General features: G+C 43.4%; 1 protein-coding gene across 3 annotated transcripts in view; it reads left to right on the plus strand.

Moving 5' to 3' along the window:
* Positions 1-27,484, plus strand: part of IFT140 (intraflagellar transport 140) — an 85,044-nt gene that overhangs the window by 11,685 nt on the left and 45,875 nt on the right. For all 3 annotated transcript variants that reach the window (XM_059861691.1, XM_059861690.1, XM_059861692.1), the window contains exons 6-17: positions 2,262-2,437; positions 5,482-5,573; positions 6,703-6,809; positions 7,966-8,114; positions 15,160-15,363; positions 15,758-15,830; positions 16,970-17,061; positions 17,856-17,983; positions 19,448-19,565; positions 20,150-20,277; positions 24,786-24,933; positions 26,526-26,657. In XM_059861691.1, the coding sequence (XP_059717674.1) occupies positions 2,262-2,437; positions 5,482-5,573; positions 6,703-6,809; positions 7,966-8,114; positions 15,160-15,363; positions 15,758-15,830; positions 16,970-17,061; positions 17,856-17,983; positions 19,448-19,565; positions 20,150-20,277; positions 24,786-24,933; positions 26,526-26,657 (1,547 nt within the window). The remainder of the gene's footprint in view (positions 1-2,261; positions 2,438-5,481; positions 5,574-6,702; positions 6,810-7,965; positions 8,115-15,159; positions 15,364-15,757; positions 15,831-16,969; positions 17,062-17,855; positions 17,984-19,447; positions 19,566-20,149; positions 20,278-24,785; positions 24,934-26,525; positions 26,658-27,484) is intronic.

Consider the following 27,484-nt stretch of genomic DNA (forward strand, 5'->3'; position numbering starts at 1 on the left):
CTCAGTTCTTAATCTGATCTGCTGTAACTCCCCAATGTCCTGAGAAGGACTTGGGGGTGCTGGTGAGTGAGAGCGGGACATGCCCCAGCTGTGTGTGCTGGCACCCAGAAATTCCCTGTCTGCTGGGCTGATCCCACAGTATGGGCAGCAGGGGAGGGGGGGATTTTGCACCTCAGCCCCACTCAGGTGAGACCCCACCTGCAGAGTTGCTTCCAGCTCTGGGGTTATCAATACAGCAATGACATGGAGCTGTTGGAATGAGTCCAGAGGAGGCCGTGGAGACGCCCCAAGGGCTGGAGCCCCTCTGCTCTGGAGCCAGGCTGGGAGAGCTGGGAGTGCTCACCTGGAGAGGAGAAGGCTCCAGGGACACCGCAGAGCCCCTGCCAGGGCCTAAAGGGGCTCCAGGAGAGCTGGAGAGGGACTTTGGAGGTCATGAAGGGGCAGGACAAGGGAATGGCTTCCCACTCCCAGAGCACATGGTTAGATGGGATATTGGGAAGGAATTGTTCCCTGGGAGGGTGCTGAGGCACTGGCACCGGGTGCCCAGAGCAGCTGTGGCTGCCCCTGGGTCCCTGGAAGTGTTCAAGGCCAGGCTGGATGAGGCTTGGAGCAACCTGGGATGGTGGGAGGTGTCCCTACCCGTGGCAAGAGGGTTAAAAAGAGATTCACTTTAAAAGTGGAAATTTAAACATTCTTTTTAATCAGATCATAGCTCTTACGTTTTAGTGTGGATTCTTAATGTTCATTCTTATACACTTGTGTTTTCTGCTTAAGCTCTTGGGGGAAGATGCTATTTAATTTAATAGGTTTTTTGATCTGCGGTGGTATAAAATGTTGCCCTTATATAGTTCTGTGATCTGCTAAGAAATTATGTGAATGTGACTTGTGATGTGTCAGATTTTAATGACATTGGTTTGGGAGATTTTTGGAGTATCACTTGCAAACAACTGTAGTGCTTGTTGGGAGTTTTGCTACCTAAACCTGTGCATGCAGTGGACCAAGGCCAACTGTATGAGATTCAATAAGGCAAAATGCCATGTGCTGCACTTGTGTGACAGCAACCCCACAGAGTGTTCCAGGCTTGGGGGAGAATGGCTGGAAAGTGCCCAGCAGGAAAGGCCCTGGGGGTACTAGTGACAGCAGCTGAACCTGAGTCCAGCTGTGCAAGAAGGTCAGTGGCACCTGGCTTGGATCAGCCACAGTGTGTCCACAGGCCCAGCACAGAGACCACCCCCTGTGCTGGATGCTGCTGAAGCACCTGGATTCTGGGCCCCTGGTGACAAGAGAGACCTTACGGGGCTGGAGAGTATCCAGAGAAAGGAACAGAGCTGGGATAGGATCTCAAGCAGAAGTCTGATGAGGAGCAGCTGAGGGAGATGAGGGGGCTCAGCCTGGAGAAAAGGAGTCTCTGGGTGGACTCTGGCTCTGCACAACTCCCTCAAAGGAGGCTTCAGGCAGGTGGGGGTTTGGGCTCTGCTCCCAGGGGGCAAGGAGCAAGGGGAAACAGCCTCAAGTTGTGCCAGGAGAGGGCAGACTGGAGAAAGGAATTTCTTCAAAGGAAGGGTTGTTAGGCATTGGAATGGGCTGCCCAGGGCAGTGGTGGAGTGATCATCCCAGGAAGTGTTCAGAAATTACTAGATGTGGCACTTCATTGTATGGTTATTGGTCAAAGATTGGACTTGATGATTTTAGTGGCTTTTTCAAACCTTAATGATTCTGTGATTCTATGATTATACAACTTAATGACATTATAATGGCTTTTGAAATGTTGATGGGTGCATTAGTTACCGATGTTTTTAGAAAAACACTGTCCCATTTGCCAGTCAAATTATGGATTAAATGAATTTGGTGTGTGGTGCAGTGTTTCCTAAACAATGGAAAACTTCAGGTCCACAGTTTTCTGTCATCTCAACTCTGCTGTAAATTGAACAATTCTTAGCTGCCATTCTTCTTTCACAGATTTTTTTCTAAGACTGAAGATTTCAGATGCTATCATTCGTACAGAAAGTTTATTTGCATTTTAAATTATTTAAAGTATTCCCCTTTGGATTTTATAAATGGGGAAAAATATGCTTTGGTTTATTGCTCTGGTCAGCTACCGTACTGTCTATTCTGAGAAGAACTAGAAAGTGAAAGAATTTTTGTTATTTTTACATTTTCAGCACTTGAGGAATGTTTTATTAAGGCAGAAAGCATCAACTTCGGCTTTTGTAGCTAAAAGATGTCAACTAAAATCTGCACCTTGTTTATTTGTGCTACAGGTTCTGTGCACTATGTGAATGAGAAGGGGAAGACAAGGCAGGTGTTGTCTACAGACAGTCTGGTCCGAAAGCTCCTGTTACTAGAGGAAAGAGATGTTTTACTTGTAATAACAGAAACTCTGCAGTTGTCCTTACATGCAGTTTCTCCCGAGGGAGAGGCAGAAGAGCTTATGAAGGTAAGAGTCATACTACAGGATAAAGTTGCAATTCTTATTCTTTATAAGTTTGTTTTGTTTTTTGATTATTACTATTTTGCTTTCAAATGAATCAACTCTCATATTTGTTTCTCAGATAATAAGTTGATGAGAAGCAAAAATAGCTTATCTAAAAGTGGAATAGAATGATGTGATACTGAACTTGGAGAGATGGTTTTCATCTTGTCTTCCTGTTTTTTCATAGTTCTTTTAATTTTGACCCTATCTTAATTCTTTTACACTTCCTTTCAGTTTCTTAGTGAATTAGAGAAAAATTGGAAATTCTAGTTGTCCTGGTTGCAGAGGTGGGTGGTGCTTAGCACCATGTAGGTGCAGCTAAGTTATTCTGTACCACCTATATCATCACTGTTTTCGGGGAGAAAACACACAACCCCATTAAGTGGGCACCATTCTGCCTTGCTCTCTCTCATGGGAAGGTTGTTGGCATCAGCCCTGCAGACTCTGTCTTCTGCCCCTGCCATCCACCCTCTTCTGTTTTCTCTGAGCTGCAGCTATGGGATACGGTGCTGAAAGGGAAGCAGCAGAACACAGAACTGACATATGCTGAATGGTGGCACCGAGGGGGAGACCGTGGGCAGAGGACAGGGAAGGCCCCCAGTCCAGCCAAAGGGAGCCCAAGCCCATTCCAGCTAAGCCAGGCCAAAAGGAGTGCAGCAGAATTTCAGGGAAGTGGCAGGAACCTGTAGGCTCAACCCCCAGTATGGCGGAGCGGTAGAAGCAACGGTGCATGCACTTGTGTGGAACTGAGCCCAGCAGGGCTGCAGTGCAACCCATCGTGGATGACTCAGCTTTTGGGAGGGTCTGTTTGCCATTGTTTCTTGTTGTCTTGGCCTGGGAGGGGCAGGAAGCCTCTTGCCATACTGCCTTTGTTTGCGACAGCATGCGGAGCCTGGGGAAGTCGCGTGGATGCAACCTATGGGGAGCATCCACCATTTTGGTTTTGGTCTCAGCAGGCACATAAAACTAATTTTTTATGTCTAAAACATCTTCTGGTTTTGGATATTTTAAAAAATTCATATTGCTGTTACTTTGTGTTTCTTATTCCATTGCTTTTTGCTTTAAGAAAATTATCTCAATCCATAGTCTCTGCACGTCTCCCTCCCTTACCGGAAGGGGCAGGAGAAGGGCCATAGCTTATTTGGCATTTAATTTTTTGCTGGTGTTAAGCCACCACATTTAATTAGTGCCCAAGGTAAGGCTCAAGAGGATTGAGATAACTTTGATCGAAGCATTTGTGTTTTAGGTAGAGAGCTCCGTGGTTCTAGTGTTGCTTGGTCTGTCCATGTGGGTACGATACCTAGCCCTGCATATACTCCTGTATATGTGCTGTGTACCCACCACAGTGATCTGTTTCACAGTGATCTGGGAAACATGCCCTCATTGATATGTCTACTAGGTTTCCTCTGTCCAGTGTGCACCATGTTAAGATTTTGGACAGAGATTTCTAGGGAAGTTGTCCAGAAACATGTCCTGGGATGGATAGTCTTTAGTAGTGTGGCATGTGGGAGAAAATGGGCCAGCTTTTGAAAGAGTACTCTACTCCTGGTTCAGAAGTCCACCCCTGAACAGCTACAGGGCCCTGATAAAGTGTTTGAAAGAGAAGTGCTGTGGCAGTTCCAGAGAGGTGTGAAGTTATGGAATGTGCTGGACCCTGGCTACTATTTACTGGACACTGCTTGTTTTTATACAGCACCCTCAGAGGGAGAGGGAGGAAAGCAAAGCAACAGGCACTATGGCCATTTAAACTGCAGCTTACCCACAAGAGCAGCCTGTGCTACGAGCAGTTGCCTGTATTCAGAAGAAGTCCAAGACCAAAGCAGTTCATGTAGTGGGTGATGAAAAGGAAGCAGGGCCCTCACAACCGGAGGAAGAGACAGGGCCAGAGATAATCACCCAAACCCTATCCCTGCGTGAGCTGCGAGACATGCAAAAAGATTTCTCACTCCAGTCAGGTGAGCCCCGGTGACCTGGGTGCTCTGATGCTGGGCTGTTGTGGCCCATGATATGAAATCAGATGGTAGTGACACTTTGCAACTGGGATCCATGTCCTGGGATGCACGTATTGACCACAGGATTGGGAAAGGACCAGAAACTCTCAGCCTCTGGACGCAACTCCTGTCAAATGTGAGGGAATGGATTTCCTTGGAAAGATTACCTTTTAGTGCACTGAGACAAGTGGAACACTATGGAGCAAGGTATCTGGTGCCTAAGAGAATTAGCTGTGCTGGAGATGATATTTTCAAATAACGAGCAATTCCTTACTAATCCAGACGATATCCAGTGTTTGCAAAACATACGGCAGAAATTCCTACCGAGTGTGCTGATGTCATATGCCAAGTCATTGGGAGTGATGTCATGGAAAGAAGGAGAACAAAACTTGGACTGTTTGGTTACCAAACTCCAGATATATGAAGAAACTATCTCCACCCCATTATGGGCCCGTGTCTCCTCAGTGGAAAGACTGACAGAGAATCTCCAGAAATTAAAAGTGGAAATTAAAGAGAAAATGTCTCACACCCTGCCCTGTGCTATTACAAATGTTGCTTGTGGGTAGACCCCAAACCTTCACTTTTCTAAGATTTTTTTTCTTTTTATCCAAGACAGAAAAACACTGGACACTTGTGTATTACAGGAGTGTCCACTTCTTATCGATCATTACTTACATTTGACTAGAAGTAAGATCTGGAATTTCACATTTTAAAGGAATCTTTATTTAATTTTAAGAGAAGTTCTAGTGCAAGAGCAAAATACTTCTCCTTATCTACTTAATTAACCCACTACAGGGTTTCTTTTATTAAATTTATACATTGCAGTCTTGATGATAGGTGATCATTGTCAGAATCATCTGAATTCACTGTCTGAATATGTCTGTCTGAATTGACAGATGGGTCTAGTTGTTTTCATATTTTTACTGTTCAGCCAAACTGTGGAGTTCAGAGGCTTGGTGTCCTTCAGCATGCTCCTCTGACCTTCTGTAAATGTATTTATTTGCTTATGGTTAACAGGTGAAGTTGAGTGGGAAGACTGGTCATTCTGCAGACATGATTCTAGTAGACCATAGCCTGGTTGTTACAGCACTAGGTGAGACAGTCATCAGGTAAGAATGAAAGTTGTTCTGGCTGCCCCTGAGAAGGGCCAGCTAACAGGTACAGTCTGCATTGAACTGAGTATTTTGCTGAAATGTTGGTTGGGTTTTTTTTACCAATAATGAAAAACTCCGAACATTTCCTAATTTTGTTTGTAAAAATAAGTAGAGAAATGAAATGAAAGATGTTTTTCCCAAGGACAGAAACTAATTTGGTATGGCTTGCTTTCTCTCTAGGTATTTTATTTTGTCAGGCAGTGCTACCTACTCAGTTCCTTCTCTGAGTGCTGTTACTGGTTTATTCTGAAAATAAATCCAGTTGGGGGTTTTGCATGAAAATACAGCCCCTGTGCCGTTCTTGCCAATGTTACTTTCTGATCCTTAGGAAACTCATGGCATCAGCAACCAGAAAAAAAAGTGCTTACTTTTCAGGATGTTTATTTTACTGTAATATAAGACAAGTATTGCAATTGCTTCTTTCCCTAATCCTTCGAAGTATGTTGCTTTGCCATGCTGTTATGTTACTGTGTTCTGTAGTTTTACCTTTTTTGCAATCTTTTCTTCCTTGTCTTTACTATGACCTGTTCTACCTGTTCCTCTTACCTTTTGGGAGGGTGGGAGCGTTCTATTAATATCAGTATTTCCCTTTATTGAGCCTCTGTCTGCTACTATCAGACAGAATCATTTGTTCATTTTGTAAGAATGCAATAAAGGCCAAGTATCAAGAAGGAATAGCTTTATGGCAGTATTTAGTTCTAGAAAATAAATCTGGAATCCAAAGGACTACTGACTAACACAGGAATATTCTTAAAATAGAGTAGAAGCAAAATTAGGGAGAAAGAAAATTGCAACTGGCCCTCCCTTCTTTCATTTTTTTTAAAGCTGTGCTTGCTTCTGACTTCTTTCTTCATAGGAGAATATCCCAAAACATGTTGCAGATTAAAAACTCGAAGGAAAAGGAAGGGGATTGTAAGAAATTCACACTCCCCAGGCAGCTTCTGACAATTTAATTTTAAAAGTTAAATGATCTAGGTGTTGTGGAAATAGCAAGTTAGTGCCATGTATAGCATCCTATTGACAGGGTTTGGCAAGACACTTGGAAAGAAAAGCATTGTTAACACTCTTGTTTTGTGTGCCTTAGGTTCTGGGATTTGGATCAAGATGAGAACTATGTGCTCTCCCTAGATATGCAGTTTGGCTTTGAGGGGGGAGAATGTATTAACTGTGTATCTTACTGCAGTGCTAAAGGTGAGAAATAATGTGGCAGCTGTGATCTCTGGTGCTAAACCTTGTCAAACCTCAGCCTTCCATGCCCTGTAATTATTTCATTATGTTTGTCTTGTGACTGAGGATCTCAGTGGTAGTATGTGACGAAGATTTTAGTTTGGATCAGAAATATGCCTTGAAAGGTGCAGGGAAATAATTTGATACTCAGCTACACTTGGACTCATGTGGAGCTGTCTTGTGGCATATGAGCTGGATTCCCTTTGACACGAGTACCCCTGGAGTACACCTAATGAACACCAACATGTTTTGGGCATTCAGTCTACAAGCCTGCACTACAGCTAGTGCAAAACAGAGCTTAGTGACATGTATCATGTAAATGCCAGGTCCTTACAACAGGTCCTTGTTAGAGACCTGCTCCTGGACACCACCTTGTTTGCTAGTGTAGGCAAAGCTGGTATCTGCTGCAATGGTTTTCAGTTGTTGGTTGCCCAAAGTGACTACAAAACTAACTACTTAAAAATAAACACAAGCCATTGGGGGAATGGCTGAGGTCACTTGGTTTGTTCATCCTAGAGGAGACTGGGGCACAGGGAGCAGCTTCCTCATGAGGGGTGGATCTGACCTCTGGTTTTTGTGAGCAGTGACAGGACCCAAGGGAGCAGCCATAGCTGTGTCCAGCCAGGGGAGGGTTAGACTGCATATCAAAACTTTCTCCCCCAGAGGGTGGTCAGGCACTGAACAGGAGGTGGAGACGACCCCAAGGCTGCCAGAGGTAAAAGAAGTGTTTGGACAACACTCTCAGGCACGTATTGGGATTGCTGGGGCTGTCCTGTTCAGGGCCAGGAGCTTGATTGGATGACCCTTGGGGACTCTTCCAGCTCAGGATATTCAATAGTTCTATATTCTAAGAGAAGATTAAAATGAAGTAATTGTCTCATGCATTTAAAAAATCACTAGAAGATGCACATTACCATGTGGAACTTCTCCCACTGGTTCTTCAGAAAAGTTCTCCAGTACAGGACTAGGATGTTGGTTTGCAGTGAGGAGAGAAATGCTGCTGCTAGAAAGTGGCTTCTCAGCACTCAAGAGCCAGGTTTCACTGCCTGTTACATTGTGTAATGTGGGTTTGTTCTTCTGAAGTCCAAGGTGAAATACCTGAAATGTTTGTGAATGGCAGGTGTCTTGGCAGCTGGAACTAGCAAGGGGAGAGTAGCAATGTGGAAGAAAGCAGCAGGATCTCATCAGAGCACATGGGCTTTGGAGGGCAAAGAGAAGTGGAAGTTCCAGGCATCTACAGAACTTGAAGGAAATGTCACTCAGATAAAGGTAAGAAAAGGAAAGAGCCTCCTGGAGTGTTAGTGGACTTCACAAACCTGAGACCATCTTTGTGCAACCAGTGAACATGATCTCTATCATATGGGTATGTGTTCCAGAGGCTGGTCCTCCTTCAGAAGTTGGAGGAAAAACCCTGAGAATCAAGTAACTTTTAAAATTGAAATGGGTAGAAATACTCCCTGTTTGTAGCTAGTCTCTCTATCGTATGGCTCACTGGCAAAACCTTTGGATTCAGCTCCCTGAAATTATTTTCTGGAAAAAAAAAAAGGATTATCAGGAATGTCAGTTTTACTTAAATTTATTAAAAAGGCAAGAAAATCTGACTAAATGAATGATTTTATTAATTTTTTTTCTATTTATCACTTTCTTAATCTAAAGTTTCATCTCACTGGTAGTTGTAAAAATAAAAATATATATTTACAACCAAATATTCTTTGGTGAGATGTGCCATCTAGGAAGGAATGCTATATATTTTAACATACTGTCTGTTAAATGTCGGGACGCAGCATTTTTATTTATTTGGAATAAATAATTTGTCACAATGAGGTTAAACACTGTCATTCTTGCCTAATAGCATTTTGATATGCACAGAAGAGAAATGCTGAGTGTAACAATCATAAATTTAAATTTTAAAAGTCTTATATTAATGAACAGCTTTTTTTTTGCCACCAGCATTCTGCTAAAAGGCAAAGCTTGTGCTTTAGGTTTTCCAACATCTTTGGTTGTTGGGCTTTATACCATATTAATTTTTTTTTTTTTTTCCAATTTTGAGTGTTTCTGTTATACTTTACATCATTCTGTTGCTGTGCTCCATATGTGAGAACAATGCCAATTAATTTTTATAAGGAAAGAAAATCAAATAAATCTGGTGACTTTCAAGAGAAAGTAATTTTATATTTCCTATTATTCTGTTTTGTCATAAGAGTGGAAAATATTTTAAAAGTAATGGTATTTGCTTGCTCTGTGTTGGTATAGAGTGAGGGTCTGTAACACCATCCTACTTACAGAGTTAAAACAGAAGTGCTGTGAAAATGGAGAATCCAAGTGTTTTATTAACAAGCCTCAGTAACAAAAGATCCAGGACTCAGGAAATAAAGTGTGCCATAAGTATCTCATACATCTAATAGGTACAGGTGATTGTGTCAGCTTTCCCATTCAAGCTTCTTCCAGGTAACTGGATATGGAGCACCATCCAGAAATAGCGCATCCCCTGCAGCCCCTGTAACTACACCGAAGGGGAAATTGGTCATTGGGCTTTTTAATTGTTTTTTTTGTTTGTTCTGGTTTGGTTTTTTTCCCCTAGTAAAGAACTGTTATTCCTTTTCCCATATTTTTTCTTGGAAGCTCTATATTTTTGAAGTTATAATAATTTGGAGGGAGGGGAGCAGCTTTCCATTCCAGGGAGGTTCATGCCTTCCTTGGCAAACACAGGTCTTTTAAGCCAGGACATTAACTGGTGACCAATGTGGGGCTCAAGGGCATTGAGAGGAAGGGGTGAAAAGAGAATACTAATTCTTGAGTAACCCATTTGTGTACTGGATGTAGAAACCTTGTTGGGCAGCACCGTGTGGTCTAGCCTACCCTCGTTTGGTTGGCATATGATCATGGCTGTGTTTTTCCTGTTTGCAGGTATTCAAACATGGGTCCTATAACTAAGGCCACTGTGGCTGTTACCCTGTTTGTAGAATGGGTCAATAAGGTGAGGAATTCAGCACTTGTAAACGTCTTCTGAAATGTGGACACAAGGCTATATAACTATCAGAGATGAAGTCTGTATCTTTGGGGTTTCCTTAATAATGATACCTATTGAGAGGAAGCAGCACAGGGGGAAGTTTTCTCCCAACCCTTCACTCACTTCTTTGGGCCTACAACCACAGCTTTTGAAGAGTTAAACTTTCCCTTAGAAGTTAAAGATATCATATTCTTTTTGATGTTTTTATTCTGTGAGGTCCATTCACCATTCAGAGACAGAGTGAGGTTACCTTGTGTAGCTGCCCCAAAACCTGCCACAGAGGTCGGGGACACTGCCCAGCAGAACCACTGCAGTCAGAGGGAAAGGTGGATAGTGCAGTAGTGGAACAAACAGAGTTACAAATGTCCATGTTCCAGCTAAACCACAGGGGCAGCCACAGCTAGCAGCAGCAGTTGGCCCTTTGCAGTGAGGAAGGATAAACCAGTTTGGTGTGCCCAGCTAATGATGATGCAGAACCAGGGCCCTCAAAGCCAGCAAAGGAGCCTGAGATCATCACTGAGTCCCTGTTGCTTGACAGTCTCCACAGTCTCTCTCTGTGAAAAGATATTACATGATTGGGGGTGAGGCTTTTTTGGCTTGGTTGATTCAAGTTTGGGACCTTATGCATACAGGCATGCAACTTGATGGTACCAAAGCAAGGCTTTTGGGATCCTTGGCCCAGGGTGTGGCCGTTGAGCAGGCTTTCATGAGGGAGTCAGGACTCCTTTCTTCCCGGGTGTGGCTTCTAGCAAATGTAAGAGAGGCTTGTTTACAGGGGCAGACTGCAGGAGCGCCGTCATAAAAAGCCATGCAAGACCATGGAGGAGGGATTCAATGCCTGAGAGAAATGGCAGTGTTGGAGACACCTCTTGGAAGGAATGGACAATGTGATAATGACCCTGACAAGGTCAGGTGCATAGTGCAAATGTGGCGGACTCTGGCACATCAGGGACCATCTGAATACTCCAGTTTGAAGGCAAACATGCATCTCAGGGGCAACCAAGAGACAATGGGCGCTGTAGCAAGCAAACTTAGGAATTACGAGAGTAGGGTCCAAGGCCTGATGCAGACCCACATCTCTGCTCTAGAGACATTGGTCGAGAGTCTCAAGGATGATAGTAAAAAACTCAGGGAGATTTACCTTAGCACCAGTACAAACCAGAGCCCTTGAAGTCAGGGCCGGATGCCCTCCAGACAGAGAGAGCAGGTATACCCCACCAACTGACTTAGGATATTTCCTACTCAGTCATGGAGAAGACATGAGATGGTGGGACAGGAAACCTCCCTGTGTCCTGGCACCCTGAATACAAGAACTGAAGGAGGAGGGAAAAGGGAAGTCAGTGACAGTGAGTGCAGTACCAGTTTCCCATGGGCAAGTATCTGACCCACTGGAAGGTACCTCTCATATGTATTCACAAGAACTAGTGAATACATAGAGGGGTCCTACCTCTAGCCAGGTAGGGGCAGCAGGGGACAACCATGTCTACTGGACTGTGTGGATCTGATGGCCTGGCATGTCAAACCCACAAGAGTACAAGGCTTTTGTTGACACTGTTGCTCCCTGTATGTTAATGCCACCAGGATGTGTGGGGTCAGAAACAGTCTCTGTTTCTGGGGTTACAGGGGGTTCTCAAGAGCTGAGGTTGTTGGAAGCTGAAGTGAGCTTGGCTGGGAAGGACTAGCAGAAGCGCCCCATTGTAACTGACCCAGATGCCCCATGTATTCTGGGCATTGACTACATTAAGAACGGATACCTCAAAGACCCAAGAGGACATTGATGGGCTTTTGGAATTGCTGCTGTGGAGACAGAAAGAACTAAGCAGCTAAACACCTTACCTGAACTTAGAAAATCCTTCTGTGGTTAGGACTTTTGAAGGTAGAAGAACAGCAAGTACCAATTGCCACCTCAACAGTGCATTACCAGTAGTACCAAAAAAATCAAGATGCCAGGATCCCCATTCACAAGATGATCCATGAGCTGGTGAGCCAAGGAGTGTTCAGCAAGGCCCACTTTTCCTTTGGCTCCATTGGGCCTGTGTGCAAGTCTGATGGGGAGTGGAGATTGGCAGTGGACTATTGTGGCTTGAAGTTACACCATCACTAAGTTCTGCCGGACATGCTGGAACTCCAGTACGAGCTGGAGTCCAAGGCAGCAAAGTGCTTTGCCACCTTTGACATTGCTAGCACTTTTTTCTCCATTCCTCTGGCAGCAGAATGCAGGGCTCAGTTTGCTTTCACCTGGAAGGGCGTGCAGTACACCTGGAACCGACTGCCCCAGGGGTGGAAACACAGCCCCACCATCTGCCATGGACTGATCCAGACTGCACTGGAGAAGGGTGAGGCTCCAGAACACCTGCAGTACATCAATGACATCATCATGTGGGGGAACACGGCAGCAGAATTCTTTGAAAAAGGAGAAAGGATCATCCAGATTCTCCTGAAAGCTGGTTTTGTCATCCAAAAGACTAAGATCAAGGCACCTGCTTGAGAGATCCAGTTCCTAGGAGTGAAGTGGCAAGACGGACGGTGCCAGATACCCACCAAGGTCATCGACAAGACCATGGCAGTGTCTCCACTGACCAGCAAGAAGGAAACGCAAACTTTCCTAGGTGGCATAGGTTTCTGCAGAGTTCACATCCTGGGGTACAGTCATTTTGTGAGCCCTCTTTACATGGTCACCTGCAAGAAGAACAATTTCCACTGGGGCCCTGAACAGCAGCAACAAGCCTTTGCCCAGATCAAGCAGGAGATCGCTCATGTGATAGCCCTTGGCCCCGTCAGGACAGAACCAGAGGTGAGGAATGTGCTCCACTCTGCAGCCAGGAACAATGGCTTGTCCTGGAGCCTTTGGCCGAAGGTGCCTGGGGAGACTCTGGGCCAGCCACTGGGATTCTGGAGCTGAAGTTACAGAGGGTCCAAAGCCATCTACACCCCAAGAGAAGAGATCCTGTCAGCCTGTGAAGGAGTTCAGGCTGCCTCAGAGATGATTGGCACAGAGGCACAACTTCTTCTGGTACCCCGGCTGCCAGTGCTGAGGTAGTTGTTAAAAGGAAAAGTTCCCTCTATCCATCACACCACCGATGCTACATGAAGTGGATTGCCTTGATTAACAGCGGCCCTGTATTGGAAACCCAGATCACCCTGGGATCTTAGAAATAATTATGAATTGGCTTGAAGGTGAGGATTTTGTTCTGGCAGATGAAGAGCAGGAACAGGTGATGTAAGCCGAGGAAACTCCACCATACAATCAACTGCTGGCTAAGAAACATGTTATGCTCTTTTCACTAATGGTTCATGTCACATTGTAGGAATGAACTGAAAATGGAGCCCCAGGTGACAACTAACAGAAGGTACCAAAGGAGAGGGTAGGTCAAGCTAGTTTGTGCAACTCAAAGGCATCCAGTTGGCCCTGGACATTGCTGAATGAGAGAACTGGCCAATTACTTTTACACTGATTTTTGGGGGTTGGCATATGCTCCATGGGGGTGGCTGGACAGGTGGAAGAAGGCCAGCTGGCAGTGTAGAGGAAAGCCAGTCTGGACTTGCTGCAGAATGGCAAGACATTGCCATTTGAGTGGAGAAGCTACCTGTGAAAGTCTGTCATGTGGATGCCCATGTCCCCAAGTGTCGGGCTGATAAGGAGAACCGAAAATGAAAAGGTGGATCAGGCTGCAAAAATCGAGGCGTCACAGACAGATTTGGACTCGCAACACGAGGGAGAGCTGTTCCTAGCTCGATGGGCCCACAATGCCTCAGGCTGTCAGGACAGAGGTGCCACCTATAAGGGGGCGTGAGACTGAGAGGTAGATCTAACTGTGGGCAGCATCTCCCAGGTAATCCATGACAGTGGAATGTGCACTGCCATCAAACAGGCCAGGCGGGTATAGCCCCTATGGTAGGGTAGGCAGTAGTCCAGTGTAAGTGTGGGGAGGCAGAACGATTACATCATACTGCCTCAAGCCTGCCAGGGCAAGAGCTATATGCTCCCAATGGTAGAAGCCACCACTGGATGGTGGGGGACCTACACTGTGCCTCACACTACTGCCTGGAGCACCATCCTGGCCTTGAAAAGCAGGTCCTTTGGAGACATGGTACCCCTGAGAGGATTGAGTCAGACAATGGGACTTATTTCAAGAACACTTTATTAAACACTTGGGCTAGAGAACATGATATTTAGTGGGCATACCACATTCCTTACCATGCACCAGCTGCTGGGGAAGTTGAGCAGTGCAATGGACTACTAAAAACAACATTGAAGACAACAGGACATAGGACCTTCGAGCAGCGGGATCTGCCCTGAGCAAAGGCTACAGGGTTAGTTAACACAGAGGTTCCACTAAGCAAGCTGGCCCTGCACAATCTGAACCCCTGTGTACCGCAGGTGGTGATAAGATTCCAGTGGTACATATGAGAGGTGTGTCAGGAAGGACTATTTGGATGAATTCTGCTTCGAGCAAAGACAATGCCATTTGTTGGGTTGTCTTTGTCAGGGACATGGTTGCACTTAGTAGGTGGTGCAGAAACATAACATTTACCTCAATGGGACCTTGTTTTGGGGTGAACTGTCTATGATATTGTGCCTGTATCCATATCTGCATGTATGTATGTATGTATGTAATTAGGATAATGCATGTTAAAAAGTGTAAGTTCAATGTAACGTGTTGGTATGAGAAAAAAAATTGGGGTGGATAATGCTGAGGGTTAGGTTTTCTCAAAGGAATTGCTTCCTATTTGTTGTCTGCCTGAGGCCACCATTAAGCCCGGGGAGGCTCAGGGCTCACAGTCGAGCCTGCCTGAGCCGTGGCAGAGCCCCTGCAGACCCTCCCCTCGCCCCACGGGCCACCCGCTGGTTGTGGTCACAGCTACAACCGGGGGAAGTGGCTTGGCTGGTGGGAGAACGTACGGCTCTTTCCTTTGTTGTTTTTTGTTTGTTCTGTTCTATAGACATATATTTTCTAGAAAAGAACTGTTATTCCTTTTCCCATATTTTTTTTCTGGAAGCCCTGTATTTGTGAAATTATAATAGTTTGGGGGGAGGGGGCTATCTTTCCATTCCAGGAAGGTTCCTGCCTTCCTTGGCAGGCGCATGTCTTTTAAACCAGTACACTGGGTAAGAAGCATAATAGTTTGAATCTTTCATATTTCCCAGTCATTCCCTTTAGTTTGTATTTGCATAGTAGGACTTTGCATATGTATAAAAATATTTATTCTATCTTTTCCCGTGTTACTTCTCTTGGGACACTGCTGTGGCAATTCAAGACTAGAGATGAAATGGTGTGTTTTTTCTTTTCCCATTATGTACAGTGGGGGTCCCGAAAAAACCTGCTGGCAGTGAACAACATCAGCTCCGTGGTGATCCTCAGTGAGCAGGCCATGTTGGCACATTTTCATCAGGAGGTGGCCGTGGTACAGGTGTCTCCCAACCTCTTCAATGTGACAATCTTCAGCACAGGAACCACTCACAGCCTTCGTGTTGATATGAATGCTAGTGGAGTCTTTGCTACTCAGGTTAATTGGTTTGGGTTTTTTGTTGTTGTTGATTTGCCTAATCAGTTGCCTGATTAGGTTTGTCAAGACCAAACTTCCTAAGTCTTTAAGATAAGTCTTTTTTTTTAATATTCAAACCAGTGTGTTATGAAGGTATTGTTGTAACAGTAGCAATGGTGCTGCAGTGGAGCTGGTTCTTTCTAAGACAAAGCAGGAGTCAGAAATGCTCTAGGGTGTTCACCAGAACCCAGAGAACCTCTGGGCTGCTAAAAGCCTTCAAACCCAATGACCAGAGGAACTAGTAACTGGTGGCTAGTGTAGGGGAGTTGTTGCCATGTTACTGCACGATTTCCTGCATGCTTCCAAAAGGAACTAAAAGCATATATTTATTTGGTGTTTTGTTTGTTTGTTTTAGGATGCCATAGTATTCTGGAATGGGAAGCAAGTGACTGTCTTTGAGTGCTCAGGAGATACCTTCAGAAGTGCAGGTTGGACTTAAAACATTGGTCAGAGTCTGAATGCTTCTTTTCTTCCAAAGTTATATGTTCATTCATGGTAGCTGATGCACTGCAAGCATGGAATCAAAGAGCGGTTTGGGTTGGAAGGGATTTTAAAGCACATCTTGTTCCAACCCCGCTGTCATTGGCCGGGGTACCTTCTTCTAGACTGGAAAAACTCAGGGCTAGAGAAAGCTTTTATATGATATAGCTAAATTACATTATAGAGGGCCTTGCACAAAACATTGCCTGAGGCTAGAATTACTTGTTTTTGTATTTAAGTACACCATTGATTTGATCAAGAAGAACAATTTTTTCCTACTTTTGTAGCTGTGACTCCTGTTGCCTTTACAGATAAGACATGACAATGACTATTGAACGCTTTTCCACTTTGCTTGAGAGAAAGTGTAATCAAGGTTACATAGCACTCACATAGGAACTGGTAAGGAGGCTTTTTGTCCCAGCTCTCAAGAGAAGTTATCCTGTAAATTGCTCTGTACAGTGCCAAGTAGAGTAAATTAGGTTTTTAAATGATTAATTCTCCCTAAATATTTCTGCCTTGAGAAATAAGTGGTGAAGAATTCCATCAATTCCATCCTAAATCTTGGGATTTGTCTTTTAAGAATCATTAAGTGTTTTCTGCTTGTCTATATTTACTGATATATTTTATAACTTTTCCCATGCTGAATCATTGCTTTATTACCACCAAGGTCCTAACAGTCTAACACTTCTGAAGTTATTGCAGAGCCACTGTTCTGACAGAGATTCTGTTATCCCTCTTCAGTAGCAGTTCACAGAAGGGAAAAGTGAATTCTCTTACCAGAACCTCACACTACACTTTTTTTTTTTTCTTTCTCTCACTCCTCGTATCAGCTCTTTGCCCTTCCTTTCTCAATTGTTTCCATGGACAGAATGTACTGACACCTGTTTGTAATGGGAACCCCAGCTTTTAAATGTAGTGGCAGTATGGAAGAAGGCTAAAACACCAAGGTGTTGGGATTCAATAGTGACTGATAGATCAAAACAGAGATTTGGTGTAAGGTAGTGGAAATTGTGTGCTATAAGTTACTTTGTTTTTCTTTTTACAGAACATATTTATTGTAATGATGGCTCTGTTGTGATTGTTCCAGGCTCTTTCCTTTGTGACTCTCCAGTTCTGTCTGTTCATGGAGAGAATCTCTACACAGTGGAGCCGTATCGGATTCAGGTCCGCACTTGGCAGGTAAGGAGCACCGTGAAGGGGATAAAAAGGCCTTGTTGTTTTCAAAGATTGGTATTAGAGCTTAAAAGTAATGTGCATGATCTTCCTAAATCTATTAACTCTTCCTTGTCGTAATACAGTACTCAAATATATCTTGAGTATTTCAGCAGAAAGATCTTTGACATTTTGTGCTCTTTAAAAAGTCTGCCACTCTGAACATTACTGCCGTGTAACTAATAAGTATTTACAGACTTTAGGATGGTCTAAATTGCATGCAGGTTGAGATACATATACTACTTTCAGGAAGATGATTGTACTGAATATTCTTACAAGATAATGAAAAATATCGCTTGCACATTTTGTGTGAACCTTTGCAGCCTCTGCTAGTCTGTGAGAACCAAAAAGAGAAATCTAATTATCAGAGTTCTGTGATACATAATTTTATTTAGGAAACAAATACTATATTTTAGAATGGGTGTGATTCATCACATAAATATAATGTATTTGTTTTTACAGCTATATATTTAAGGACTTTCAGGGACTTGATATTTCTGTATGTCTTTCACTTGGTAAAGGTTGTGTTACCAAAGAGGAAATTATTGCAGAATGATGCCTTTAAATTTAGACTTTTTTTGAGGTTATGTACATACCTGAAACCCAGATTGCATTTGTGTGTGTGTATGTTTCTCCAATTTGCTTGGAGTGATTCATCTAACATAGAAGTTCAGCAATTTGTGACTCAACTTGGTGACGAACTAAGTCCTTTCTAGTGGCGCTGTGGCCACACAAACCTGGTGTTACACATTTCTTCCCAGGGCACAGTTAAACAGCTGCTCGTGTTCTCTGAAGCAGAGGGGAATCCGTGCCTCCTGGATGTCTGTGGGAATTTCCTGGCTGTGGGAACTGATCTGGCTCACTTGAAAATCTTTGATCTCTCACGCAGGTATTAATAAGGCTTTTAAAAGAATCTGTTTATAGTTAAGCGTGTATTTTGTGGGGAATCTTTAGCTGTTTTTGATTTGATGAAAAGCAACAGTCCCTTTGAATCGTGAGACAACACATGCAGCTATGTGAACTGCTGGCAAATTTCCAAAGCAAGGGAGGAACCATGGAATTATTAGGCAAGTCACGGATTGATGAGGATGATGATGATGATTATTATTTTAAAAAGAGGATACCGTGAGGGATATTTGAGTGCATTTTAAAGTGTGTGGAGAATTTATGGAAGATCAAGCTAAGGATGTCCCATTTCTTTTAGTATCTTGAACAAGACTTGAATCTCAAAAGAGCTGAAATAAAGCCAGGTCTTGTATCTCCTCATAAATCAGCAAACTTCTTTCAATGAATCTATGGAACCTAGAACTGTGGAGACGTTTTCTTTCTCCTGTTTAGGTTAAGGAGTTTACCTGACTTTTTTCAAAGGTCGCTGTACTCTCATAATGACGAATGTGAAAAAGATACTGACATGATGTTCATTTTGAAAATGTAGCTGCTGATGACAAACATAATTTTGAAAAGCTGAAAAACCTGAAGAATGAAACAGATTCTGTTCTTCTTTGCATGCTGTCACCAGAGAAATGCTAAAGTCTAGTTAGTTGCCATCTGGAAACTACTTGGGTTGAGATCACACATGTTCCACCTGGGACAGTTTGAAGGTTATTAGATTCGAGCAGGTTATAACTAGCATAAATATTGGATTATGATGTTTGATAGTGAGAAAAAATAGATCCACTCATGCATGCTATGATAAATTTTTGCATTTGGTACTGAAAATACCCTTTCTCAAATTATGACACTTCAATTTCAGGACACCATAATTGACTGAGAACAAATGTTATTTTTATAGAGTCAAACTTGTTTTTTTCATGAGATTGTATTGTAGCTATAAATTGCTGTCACTTTTTGCTGCATTCTTTCGTTTCATGAGATTTGTCCTCTTTGTTGCTGACTGATTTCTGGGTTTGTATCTATACCAGCAATAAAATCCTTTTGAGATAATAAAATATATAAATATGCCCCGCTAATGACATTTCTTTACTTCTGCTGCACTGTGTGCTTTCCATACACAGAACTTTTATGTGATGGGCTCTATTCAACATTCATGGTACTGTTCAGCTTATTTCTGTAGGAAACAGGCCTCTGAATTGAGAATTATGTTCAGATGTTCTTGCTGTATAGCCATGTTTTGGGAATCCTGTAGAAGCACTGATGTTTATTCCTGCTGAGGAAAGAGTGTCTGTTAACTTAGTCCTGAAAGACATTGACAGCAATCCTCTGGAGAGCAAGTGGGAGTCTGGGGCAGCTGTCTCATATAGTCAGAGTAGTTTGCTTTTAAAAGTCTTACCCATAACTTGCTAAATTGCCAGTTGCTTGCCACCATATAATTGAAGTTTATTCCTTCCCACAGAGAGGCAAAAGTGCACTGCAACAGCAAGAGTTTATCCAAGCTGCTCCCGGGCCACGGAGACATTTTGTCTGTGAAGTGCAATGCTAATGGCAGCAAAGTCAGCATCCTTGTCAGCAGGGTGAGGCACAGCTCTTCACTCACCATCTGGGACTTTTCCGTTGGTTCAAAGGCTGGTGTGGGTCAAGATTACTGAGGACTCAAGAATCACTTCTCAGAAATAAACCTACCTGGTCCAGGCAGTGTATTGAGTCATCTAATGAAGTGTCATGTCCCAGCATTAATTAAGCTCTCTTAAGGCTTTGTTCTGTGTTGGGAACAATTCAGAAAAGGAATATTTTAGTTACAAAAGCTGCTTTGTAGCATTTCAAAGGAATCCAAGTTTGGCTTGTTGGAATAGAAAAAGAACCAGGAATTTTATGGTGTTTCTTAGTAAGAATGACCTCATGTGATTACCAACAAAGAAAGCTGAGGGCATGAAGCATACATGGTGGAAGCTTCTAGCAGCCTCTCACAGAAGCTACCCCTGAGATGCGTGCCCCCCCACCCCTGCAGCCAATCACCAGGCTATGCCAAATCAACACATCCCAAAAGCAAGCTCAAAATAAGCAGGAGGGAGTTCTTCAGCCAACATAATGGGATAAACTTACCTAATTCTTCTTTTTGACTGCATGCTCCAGCACCCTTTGTTTTCCTGTCTTGTAGGCGGATGGGAACATTGATTCCAAGATCTGTTTCTATGATGTTGAAATGGACCAAGTTACGCTCTTTGATTTCAAGGCTGGACAGGGAGATGGTGGAGAGAGCCTTTCTGCTGGACAAGGCATTGGCAAGTAAGGAGCTTTTGCTTCAAGAAGAATTAATGGTGGATTTAAGATGGAAGTCTGCCCTATGGAGACAAGCATACCCTGATTCTGTCAATCCTCCGTCTTGGGAAGGAGCTTGTACGAATTTAATTATTTGTATCTAAAGAACTAATTAACACTGAATTATATGTCCATCAAGCTGCATCCCTATCTATTCCAATAGTCCGAGCTAGGGAGTGTAATGGTTTGACATTGGCCAAACACTAGGCACCCACAAGAGTCATTTGCTTACCCTTGTCTTTATAGTTGGGCAGAGAGGAGGGAAGAAAAAAAAAAAGGGAATTAACAAAGGGTTCATGAGTTGAGATAAGGACTGGGAGAAAAACCCTCTAAGGGCAAAATGGGTTTAAATTTAAAGGTATATTTATTATTAACAAAGTCAGAGGAGGATCATGAGAAGTAAAATAAGTCCTTAAAACAGTTCTTTTACCTCTAGCCCTTCCCTCCTTCCCACCCTTCAGGGAGATAGGACATGGGAGTTTTGGTCAGTTTGTCACTCAAGATCTTCTGTTTGCTCAGGGAGAGGATTCTTTCCTCTGCTATGCCATGGGGTCCCTCCCACAGGCAAACAGTCTTCCCAAAACTGTTGTGGCTTGTCCATGGGGTGCAGTCTTTGAAGGATACACTGCTCCAGTTTAGAAGCAAGGGCTCTCTCTCTCTATTCAGGTCTTCTACTAGACTGCAGCTTTCTCTAGCATCCACCTGCTCTGGCAGGAGTACTTTTCTCATGGGCTGTGTGTGGATTTCTACATCTCCCATGGACTTCATGCATTACCAGGCAGCAGTTTGTTTCAGCATGGTCCTCACCATGGCTTGCAGAGGAACCTGAGCTCCAATGCTTGGAGCACCTCCTCTCTCTCTTTTCCATTGACCATGGTGTCACCATGTTGTTCTCCCTCACGTGTCCTCACTTCCTCCTCTTCTTTGACTAGAAAAAAACTGCTGCTTGTTGGCAGCATTGTCAACAAGTTCCACTCATTCAAAGGTTCTTGCAGGATCCCGCAGTGCTGAGAAGTTGATCCTGTCTAGGCTGCACGTCAGGGAATTGCTCACCATGCTGCCACCCTTGCAGGGGCAGTGATGGCTGCCCTGGTGCTGCTGAACACTCTCCTGACGTGGGGGAGAAGCTGCCCTTGCCTTTCTGCCTGTGGCACAGTTGGCCAGGGATGGCCGGGCAGGCAAGGCTCGCCGTGGGCTGTGCTGGCTTGGCGCCTCCCATCCCTGGGGGAAGCCTGCGTGTGCACTGTTCTGATTCTGTTCTTAAATACCTTATCACAGAGGCATTACCAGCCTCTCCAATTGGACCAGCAGCATGTCCATCTCCAGAGCCATCAGAGATTGGCTCCGTCAGACATGGTGGAAGCTTCTAGCAGCTTCTCACAGAAGCTACCCCTGAGATGCATGCCCCCCCACCCCTGCAGCCAGTCAGCAGGCTATGCCAAATCAACACACCCCAAAAGCAAGCTCAGAATAAGCAGGAGGGAGTTCTTCAGCCAACACGCAGCTGAGCCAAGGAAATCCTTGCAAAGGCAGTAGAGAGGTTGAAGGAAGTGCTTGTGGAGATACTGGACAAATTCATAGAAGAGAAATTCAGGGAGAGCTACTAGCACTTCAGAAGCCATATCAAGCTAGAGATTTCTGAGGAGAAGATGATTTGGTGTTGGGGGTTTTGTACAGAGGTATTACATGAATGGAATCAGGATCCAGATCTTTAAATTTAAAAAAATCTTGGAAAGCTACCCTTCCTTGAAGAGTTTGCATAATAGGGAACTGAGAAGAGGACATTCTGAGGGTCCTTGTAGGAATAAGGTCTTTTTAAAATATAATAAAAATTGAGTTTGTGTGACTAAAAACTCATGACGTGTCTATCTAGAGCTGATGCCTTTCTGTTCATGCAAACTGTGCTGTAGGAAGTGCATTAGAAATTCTAGCAGCACAATGCAGTGCTGGTGGGAAGTGGGAATACTTGTGAAAGTATGCTGTAAAATTAGAGTACAAATTCCCATTTGATTTTACAATAATTTTTCTGATCGTATTTTTCTTAAGAAAAACCAGCATTGGAACAGGTGGATTGCTTTTTTAGCTACTATCTGCTATGGGTATTGCAAGCAAAGAAAAGGAATTACTCTCCTTTCCACTGAAAGCCAGAAGAAACTGCCCAGCTCATCAAAAACTAAGGCCAATGCAAATCTGGGGTCTTACATCCTGGTTAATTGTGGAGTAGTGTTGTCAAGAGTTAAGTGAGGAAATTGTTTCCAAGTGCAGTATCTTGTGTAGTCCAACAGAAGCCAACCCAAGCCAGGAATGCTGTTTCACTGTTTGAGTGTTAGATAGTGTCTGTGTGAATAATCCATTTATCTGTGCATCCTTTTGAAGGATCTTCAAATTCAGGTCAGTTCAGCAGAAAGTGATAATGATCTTGACCTCTTAAGCTTCTCTTTCCACATCCTGAGGCAAAATCTAAACACTCCCAGGTTTTTTTTGCCAAAAAAATTCTTTTTTTGATTTACTGATTTTGAATTCTATGGCAGGGAGAGGACTTAGGCCATTTCTGCACCTCTTTGAATGTCTCTTTCAATTTGCCCTCTAGCCCTACTCCAATCCTCCCCACAACTTCCACCCTTTAGTGGTGACAGCAAGTGAGAAAATACTTTAATGACGTCTTTGGTTTTTCTTTTAAATAATTTGACATTTTTTCAGAAGAATGAACACTATGCCATTGCTAAAATAGTGTGATTCTGTGTGTCTGGAGTCTTGACGTAGCTGGCACTGAAGCAGTGTTGAAATGCCCAAAGGAGGCACATGGGGGGAACAGTGCGGGATGCGGAGGTTCAGGGACATCACACCACAACCAGTATGATCCAGTGAAGCCAAATTTAGTATCCCTCAAAAGACAGTATTTGTAATAATTCTGTACTGTCTCTAGCTAATACATGACTGGCCAGGCCTAGCTGTTCATGTGTCTAAGATAGGGTGCTGATTGGATCATCTGACTTTTCACATGTCTGGCTGTGGTTTTCTGTCCCACCCATGAACTGTCTTTTTCCTCACTTTCCCAAGCTCACTGACAAACTTGCTGAGTCCATTTGACTCTTCTTGTATCCCTTTCAAGGATATACCGACCCCATTTTCTGAATATGCCCATTATTGTTTGTGAACGTGTCCATTGTCCATTATCCCAAGCAGGCTGGATTGTGCATCGGATGAATATGGCCATTGTTCCTCAAAAACTCCTCAATCTGCAACAAATCCTCAACAGAGGCAGTAAGATTTTATTTTGACTTCTGACAGAGACTGGCTTTCTCAAGTGTCCTTGGGTTCAGGGCAAATTTGGGAGAGAGCTCCTGAAGGGGCTCCTCTAGAAAAGCAGATTCAATTGGCCCTTCCCCCAACCAGTTCAGGAGAAAATACATCCTTGGAGAAAAGTGGAAAAACCTGTTTATTAAACAATAAAACCTAAACAATATTAAACAATAAAACCCCTTGCTGCTCCAAAAGAGATGACAAACTGAGAAAGTCCCCTCCCCAGATTCCAGTTCAGCTCACTCAGTCCCTTATCAGTCCCTCTGGCGCTGGGAATCTTGTGGGCCACAGGTACTAGCTGCTGGTTCTCTTCTGGGTGTTCAGTCCAGAGCAGGTTTAAAGAGGTCCAAAGGGAAAAAAAAACCCCACAGTCCAGGGAACTTCTTTGCCTCAGCTAGCTAAAACTAACTACAAGCAAAGGACAGCTCTGTCCCACTGTCTGTTCATCCACAGACAGCACAGTCCAGGAGCAGGAATGTGGAGGAGAGAGTGCAGTGTCTGAGAACAAACTGCATGCCTCTTCTCTGCCTCCTTCACTCTCACAACAGGTCTTAAAGGTGCAAAACCTATTATTCAGCATAAACAGAACAAGAGAACAAGACAATTTGGGATAAAAGCATCATATAGTCAACCAGGACACCAAGTCTGCAGGGGAAGTCCTTGTGCTGTTCCACAGTGCCTCAGGATTCTTGACATGCAGTAGTCAGGTGGTGGTTGATCTGTTCTCCCAAGTAACAATCAGTGGGATGAGAGGAAATGGCCTCAGGTTGTGGCAGTAAAGATTTAGATTGGGTATTAGGGAAAATTTCTTCTGGTAGAATTGTCAGGCATTGGAACAGGCTGGCCATGGCAAAGGTGGGAACACTTTCCTCCTGGGAAGTGTTCAAAAAACGTGCAAATGTGGCACTCTGGGACATGGTTTAGTGCTGAACGTGCTGGTGGTGCTGGGTGCATGGTTGGACTTGGTGATTTTAGAGGGCTCTTCCCATCTTAAAGCTTCCATGGTTTGAAGGCAGAGCTGAGGTAACCCCCAGAAAATGTCTGGTTAATGATCTAATACAGAGTTTAAATAACTGAGAATGATCCCTTGGCTAGAGCTTTATTTACACTCATGCAATGAATGGGCTGGAATTACTTTGTCTCTTTCTACATTTTTTCTTGTCTCTTGATAGGTTTGTAGTGGAGTATCCAGAGTTGCACAGTCACATCCCTGCTTGCCATTTCTGGGACCAGAGTGAGCCAAGACTTTTTGTATGTGAAGTAATTCCTGAAGCAGGCCTCCAACCTCCAGACCAAAAGAAAATCCAGACAGAGGGCACAGTATGGACTTTTTAATTTGTTTTATTTGTTTTACATGGAGTTTACTACCTGTCCAAGTAGTAAATCCTTCCTGCTTCATTAAAGGTGTAGGAGTGGGTAGTAGATATTAGTACATGCAAAAATGAGTAGTGAACCCTGTGTTTGCTGTCTGTGCTTCAGGCAGTCCCTCTATGGCAGGTCTCTGGCTTGGGCCAAGCTTGCATACAGTGAAGAGGAAAAAAAGGGGATTTCTTTAGCTGTGATAGAATTTTGGGAATGACCATAATGCAAGCTTCTATCTGGACTGCAGTTTTTCAGGTGACATTATTGGGTAGATGGATAAGCTAGAAGTTTGTAATTTAAAAAATTGCTGATTTTTTATACTGAGTACACTTTAAGCAGCAAGAATTGACTTGATAGAATAACAGGGACAGTACTGTTGAGGTGAACAGAGAAATATGCTCTTCTACCCAGTCCCTCCCATCTTCTGCTTTTCTGGAGAGATATCGTGCATTTTTATGGGACATCCCAAATTTTCTGTTATGGTCTTTTTTACATTAGAAAAACATTTTCATTTTTATTGATCAGAAAATATCTAATCAAATATTTCTTTCATCATACACACAAGTCTCCCCTTCTTCCCCTGCTATTGTACTTGTAGTGTTCCTTACCAATTTGTTTGTACAGAACTGCCTATCCTGCATAAACATTGCATTGATTTGAAACATCCATTTTAATCTCAAGGTTTTTGATTTGTGCCTTGTTTTAACTAATCTCATAAAATTAGATATAGAAAGCTCTTTGTGTCTTTTGTTTGTTTAAATGACCCTAGAAGAACCATGAAAAGATCACAGTAAACAGGGGAAATGGGATAAGGATGTCTCAAAAGGCCTGGCTAGGGTCTTCTAGCAAAGAGAAGAACAATTGACCCTAATATTACTCAAGTAAAAAACTTAAAAATGTTTGGCTTCTAAGTAAAGTTGAAAAAAAGATATAAAAGGAATGCAACTTTTTGCCCCTTATTCAACAGAACATTTTACTTTCTGCTTATGCCTTATTAAATGACTTAGTGAAGTTCTGCTGAAAATGAATATTATTTTAACTTGAGTCAGGTCGATAGTTAAACTGTTAGAGGAACTATCTTTGCATGGATGATGTATTTCCTGGGAACTCAAAGCAGTCAGTGAGCTGATAAACTTACAATGGGAATAATAGGATGTTTTTTAAAAAAGATCGTTTTTAAGGCTCCTTCCAACCCAGACCACTCTGTGGTTCTCTTATTCTGTGATTCTGTTTCTTTGCCCTGAGCCAGACCTCTCAGAGGGATGCCTGAAGCAGACATCTGTGCCAGGGCCTTCTCTCTTTCTGGTGGGTGCAGCGGGTTGCAGAGGCAGAGGTGGAGCTCCTGTGCAGGAGGAGCAGTCTGGAATGCAGAGCAAGGTGCTGGCTGCTCACTGCAGGGAGGAAGAGTGTGGCTCTGCCACACAGCAGCTGTGTGTCTGAATGGATAGGTCATACTATTGTCAAGAGAAGCTTCTGCCAAGTGAATATGGAAAATAAAAAGAAGGATATTGCAGCATAAAAATAAAATAGTGCTTTGCTTCCCTTTCCAGATGGATGTTTGGATTTTATCATTCTTCAGCACTGAAGAGCATGGCCTTTTGCTGCAGGACAGCTTTCCATTGCCTTCATCCTTCCAGCTCCTTCTTGGTATAGAGGTGCCCCATTATTACTTTGCAAAAAAGGTAAGGTAATCTCTAAGAATTCTTTCCCTTCCCCAAAATTCAGACTTTGCACTGTACAGGGATCAAATTTAACCAAATTGAGTCTGGGGTAGGTACAGCAATTCCAATGGCAGGGGATGCATCACATGTAGAAGAGGCATAAAGATAATTCTGATGCAGATGAACTTGACAGAATTGTGGAATGTGTAGTAAGATGGCTTTTAATGGATATTGTAAATGGAACGTGATGTACCAGTGTAGGAGCAACAGGAATTACCAGGTAATGCATTTGAAAAAGGGATGTGGAAAAAACTCTGCTTTATCTAGTCACTGTGTTTATTGCAAGTACAAGAGGGGTGTGTGTGTGAGATTTCTGTAGGCCATATGACAGGACATTTCATACTGGCTTTGGCAGAAGCACCCCACTTCCTTACAGGAATACCTGGGAGAGCAAGGATAGTTGTCCTGCACCATCAGCAAGTGCCTGTGTGCTTCAAATGCTAAGAATGCAGGCTCTAACTTCTAAAACTTGATTTCAATCCAAAATTGTTTGCATCTCAGGTAAATAATACTCTGCATAATTCCAAGCATAGTGGGAGAGCTGCAGCCTTTCACCTACAAATTGGTTTCTGGTGAAGTTCTGACCTGAGTTTCCTGGTGCTTCTTAGGATGATGATTTGCTCTGTTCCTGTCTTGTAGGGGGAGTGCAACAGAGCCCATTTACTATACTAATGTATTTAGTTTTGTAAAATCTACAGGAAATTAATATTAAGGAGACTTCTAATCCTCATGTAGTTTGGGAGCACTGTTAGACAGAAAGAACGTATCTACTTACTATGTTCAGCTTC

This window comes from Haemorhous mexicanus, chromosome 17 (genome assembly GCF_027477595.1).
Source record: "Haemorhous mexicanus isolate bHaeMex1 chromosome 17, bHaeMex1.pri, whole genome shotgun sequence".
Classification (NCBI taxonomy): Eukaryota; Metazoa; Chordata; class Aves; order Passeriformes; family Fringillidae; genus Haemorhous; species Haemorhous mexicanus.